This window comes from Mycetomoellerius zeteki, unplaced genomic scaffold (genome assembly GCF_001594055.1).
Source record: "Mycetomoellerius zeteki isolate Tzet28-1 unplaced genomic scaffold, Tzet1.0 scaffold470, whole genome shotgun sequence".
Lineage (NCBI taxonomy): Eukaryota > Metazoa > Arthropoda > Insecta > Hymenoptera > Formicidae > Mycetomoellerius > Mycetomoellerius zeteki.
Window position 1 is genome coordinate 244,383 of NW_017257469.1, and position 5,074 is coordinate 249,456.

The window sequence follows — 5,074 nt, forward strand, 5'->3', positions numbered from 1 at the left end:
TAATCCACTACTGCTACTGCCCATTGTAGACCGCGCATTATGCATGGTCTACAATGGGCTCATTCAGCGGACTCAACTGTTGAGTCCGCTGAATGAGCCCATTGTAGACCACGCATAATGAATGAGGCTGTAAGAGTAAGAAATTGACCAATTACAGTCGATTATTCTTCTTACATTCAACTGTAATTGGTCAATTTCTTACTCTTACAGCCTCATTCATTATGCGTGGTCTACAATGGGCTCATTCAGCGGACTCAACTGTTGAGTCCGCTGAATGAGCCCATTGTAGACCACGCATAATGAATGAGGCTGTAAGAGTAAGAAATTGACCAATTACAGTCGATTATTCTTCTTACATTCAACTGTAATTGGTCAATTTCTTACTCTTACAGCCTCATTCATTATGCGTGGTCTACAATGGGCTCATTCAGCGGACTCAACTGTTGAGTCCGCTGAATGAGCCCATTGTAGACCACGCATTACGATTTCTTTACTGCTTACGTATTACGGCCTTACGTTTTTGTATGTGCCATGGGCTTTAGCCGGCCGAAGTGCTCCGAACGTAACCGAAATTGCACGAATGTGACGTGCAAGGTGATGCGCAGAGGCTTCCTGAACTCGTCCATGACTCAGGATGAGCATACCCTTAAGATGCAGCCACAATAGAAAGAATAAGGAATTAGGAATAAGGAATAAAGAATAAAGATTTCAACTGGTGAAAATTATATATCTATTACTTCCGAGCAAGCGAAACGTTGATTGGCTATCGCGCCAACTTCTGCCGCGCGGCAAGCTTTGCCGCGTTCTGTGTGCAGGAGCCATAAGAGGCTGCGCAGAATAAAAGGAATAGAGAACGGAGAATAAGAATCTATTCAATCAACATCATTCTAACTCGATTCTGATTAGACTATAACGCTTGCGACTACATTTACACAACCCTTAGGGCCACTGTCACCGTAGTTATGAAATTAGCCAATAGCTGTTCTTCGGAAGAATGGAACGACTGTGATTGGCCAGTTTCATAACTACGGATGTTATTAAACCCGATTAAGGGCCACTGTCATCAAACTCAGTTATGACGAATTCAATTGGAAGCACTAGCGCGCACTGGTGCATATTAAAGCCGTTGTATACTGATTTAATTTGAACATAAAAATGAAATGCAAATATTCCGAATTATGAAATACATATTTTACCTAATAATACAATAAAATGTATTGAGTATTTCACGGTTTCTATGCTTATTTATAAACATATCTTTACGTTATTTTTATCGTTTTCGATTGGGGTGCAAGCTGCACTCAGTGTCAAGAGCGTGTTCGATTGGCAATGCCAATGCGCACTTAGCTAGTGTCACGTGTTCATTTGACCGCACGACACTCGCGTAGTGCGCACTCAGTGCGCACTAAGTGGCACGAGATATTTTGACGGTGCCAATCCAGTGCACTGGATACATATATAGGATATCAGTGCATCGTTTTGTCACATGAAAGGATATACAGTAGGGACAAACAAATCTGTAATTTATAGCATGCAAATATGTACAATTATTGATAAGTATGTACATATATGATATTCTTGATATCTTATATATTATTTAATTACATATAGTAAAAAATCATTACTTAAAGTTATGAACATGAGATGTCGAGGTTATTTTTCTGCGTTTTTCCTGCAGTCTAGTCAAGTCCTTACAATCTTATAACTCGAAATGGCACTTCAGCATTAGCACTGAAAATCTTGGCGTGTTCTTTTGAATTTGCACTATTCAATGCAACCCGTGGAACTCGTCCAGTGCTAATGTGAATTGAGTGCGCACTGGTGCGCACTAACTTTTTCCCAATCGAAAACGCTATTTGTTTGCTTCAAACATGCAGTGTGAATCCAGCATTATGCTTTGTTATGCATTTCATGCGTAATGCCTGGTTTATGCTTCTGCTTAATCCTAAAATCCTAAAATTTAGCCAATGGAATACAGATTTCAGTTTCTAACTGAAATCTGTATTCCATTGGCTAAATTTTAGGATTTTAGAGTTAAGACCGAAGCATAAACCAGGCATAACAGGCTTAAGGCTTAAAACTCTATTGTAGATCCGGACTTAAGCCCGAGACACAATGCGAGGGAATAGCGATAGCGATAGGAATAACACGATTTCAACCTATCAGAAACTGCGTATTCCGATATATCCGATTTCTGATAGGTTGAAATCATGTTATCGCTATCGCTATTCCCTCGTACTGTGTCTTGGGCTTTATGCAAAGGTCTGTGTCGCGGCCTTAAGCAAACTGGCGACACGATCGGAATAATTGGTAAATGAATGCGGTGTAGCCTCGTATGTATCGTAGGTATATACATGTACTCGCTCGTGGTTCATTCGCATGACGCCTGGCTGGAGCCGCTGGAGAGCAGGAGCAACACGAACTACGAAGGCGAACAACGTGATCGGTGGTTCGTCGACGTGATCAAACGTGATGACGTCAGATCTCGAAGCATAGGCTGCATAGGCCGAAAAGGAACGCGTTTAAAGCCGAGCAGGGCGTGAAATCGTGCGCTCGTTCTTTCGTGCGTCGCGTCGCGTCGGATGGAAGTATGTGCGAATAACAGCGCGCGCGCGCGACCGTTTTATCCACGGGATAATTATGTTCGGTGCTGTTTTAACGTGATCGACAGTGAATAGTGTACCATGTTCCGCTGCATTCCAATTTTTAAAGGGTGTAACAGGCAGGTGGAATACGTTGACAAGCGTCATTGCTCTCTGCCGTGCGTCCCCGACGATATCCTTCGATACTCGAGGAGTTTGGAGGAGCTTCTATTAGACGCAAATCACATCCGTGATCTACCAAAAGTAAGCGACTGTATCAAGACTTTCCTCTTTCAACACTTTAATCCTTTTTTTTTCTATCTCACACGTACACAACAAACACGCATCGTCCTCTTCCTACCTTTGTATTGTATATTGTATTCCTAATGTACTAGTCTATCATCGTCGTACAAGGATTGTTGAATGTCTTATACGTGTATCTGTCTCTTTTCGCTTTGTGCGAAAGCCAGTCGATCGAGAACCTCTATCTATAAGCCGATGCCGTGTTTCTTTCAGAATTTCTTCCGACTCCAGAGGCTACGAAAACTTGGCCTGAGCGACAATGAGATACATCGTTTGCCACCAGACATTCAAAATTTCGAAAACCTCGTCGAGTTGGACGTGTCCAGAAATGGTGAGGAGCATATTAGATTGTAACAAAAAAAAAAAAAACCTAACAAATTTTTGAAGCTGCTTTATTTGCGCGCGAGATAACTGTAACCAGAGCATGAACGCCGCTAGGAATTCCAGCAATTAATCGTAATTAATCTTATTAGAAGAGCTTCGTTAATGATATCTCACGTCGTATACGTCGCGATGTCGTTTTTATCGTTGACACGCTACTTTTTCTTTGATTATGAAAGATTTGCTGGTTGGATTTAACTGTTCTTTAAGAAGAAGAAGACCGAGTCCAAAAGAACTCGATTTAGCGGTGAGAAGAGAATCGGAAGTAAAAAGCGTAGCCGTCGACTCGATCTATGAAGGCGAAGTCACTGAAAGAGAATCTTTTATATCGTACTTTTAATACTGAACGCGGCAACGTCGTTGGTCGTGCGTTAATGAAACCTGTATAACGGTGTATTTTCTTTCGCTTCCTCTCGTCGTTGCCTCCACCGTAGCGCGTCACCGTGCTATCCATTGCTACCGTCGCCACATCGCGTTAACCCGAACTAAGCCGAGCGAAGCCGAGTCGCCCCGCCTGTCACTGGCGCCTACCGTGAATATTTTTTTTTTTCAACATATTTATTTCTTATTTCTTACTCGTTCTACCTGCCGTTGTCTCCCTTGTCTCTCATGCCGAGGAAAACCGTAGAAAACTGAGGAAATAAAGAATCTCTCACAAATTACTATGTATTCGTAACATGGCGAGTTGATATTTTTGGGTCTCGCCAGGTAGAAATATATATACTTGTTTACGCGCGCATATATGTATGTGTATTTGTGTGTACGATGCCTGCATGTAGAAGGAATGTCGGAGAAGAAGAGAGGAGAAGCGGGGCGAGACGACGGGAAGAGGGAGTGACATTCCGATTACGATAAGAAAAAAATTTTATTTTAAAGATCACATATATGTGATATTTTTTTAAATACCTAGTTAAACAGTTTTTCGTTCCTAAAATTTATTTTGGTCAACCGATACGCATGTATCACATATTGATGGCTACTTAGCCATCAAGAAAAAAAAACGCAGTTCTATAAGTGAGGGGTATTCCTAAATATGTTTGAACCACATCGCGAAAATCGGGGATTGTGAATGGAAGATCAGAATTAGAATAATTTTAATTTTAATCCGATTCGTCTCGATTGATCGAATTCTAATCTTTAATTCACAATCCTTAATTAATTTTCAGTGCATAGTTTTCGCTTCCGCGCCTATGCTCTACAAATATTCTTCAGTGAACTCGTGAACAAATATTTTTATATTAGGTTATAGCTGTCAATGATATACATATTGGTTGACTGAGAAAGCGCAACAGTTTATTGACAAGCGCGAGCATGGTCGACCATGCATGCAGTCGTTACGTGTTTTACGTTACTCGAGTATATTTATCACGCGTAATATCAAATAGTATTTTCACTTTATGTATATTGTCAAAAGATAACGCGATAAATGCGACACCGCAAAAAAAATAGCGAAAATTTAACGTTTCAAAGTAAAAGACTCGTGGTCTGTGAGGCCAATCGATCTCAGAATTGAAATTTAATATAAATGTAAATTTTCAGCGAGTAAACGGAGTCTTTAAGCATCTACTGTCATTAGATATTATAAGCCTATAAGCCAATCACAGAATCGCGTATCAGCGTCTTAAGATATTATTGCACTTAAGACGGTCTTGACCCACACAGAGAGAAAAATGTTTGGTATTTGTAACTATAATTATATATTACTATAATTATGATTATTACTGCTATAATAATAACAGTAACTATATATATAGTTCCAGCAACAAATGTTATAATTGGCAACCTAAAATGACTATAATTATAGTTGT

The 5,074-nt window shown here is 40.3% G+C and overlaps 1 protein-coding gene across 7 annotated transcripts in view; it reads left to right on the top strand.

The window, feature by feature from the left end:
* Window positions 1–2,307: 2,307 nt before the first annotated feature.
* The window catches only part of scrib (scribble planar cell polarity protein), a 32,143-nt gene continuing 29,376 nt past the window's right edge, over window positions 2,308–5,074 (top strand). For all 7 annotated transcript variants that reach the window (XR_001936829.1, XM_018455114.1, XM_018455118.1 and 4 more), the window contains exons 1-2: window positions 2,308–2,846; window positions 3,099–3,216. Coding sequence is in view for 6 of the 7 variants with exons in the window: in XM_018455114.1 (XP_018310616.1) it covers window positions 2,685–2,846; window positions 3,099–3,216 (280 nt within the window). In the remaining variant the exon portion in view is untranslated. The remainder of the gene's footprint in view (window positions 2,847–3,098; window positions 3,217–5,074) is intronic.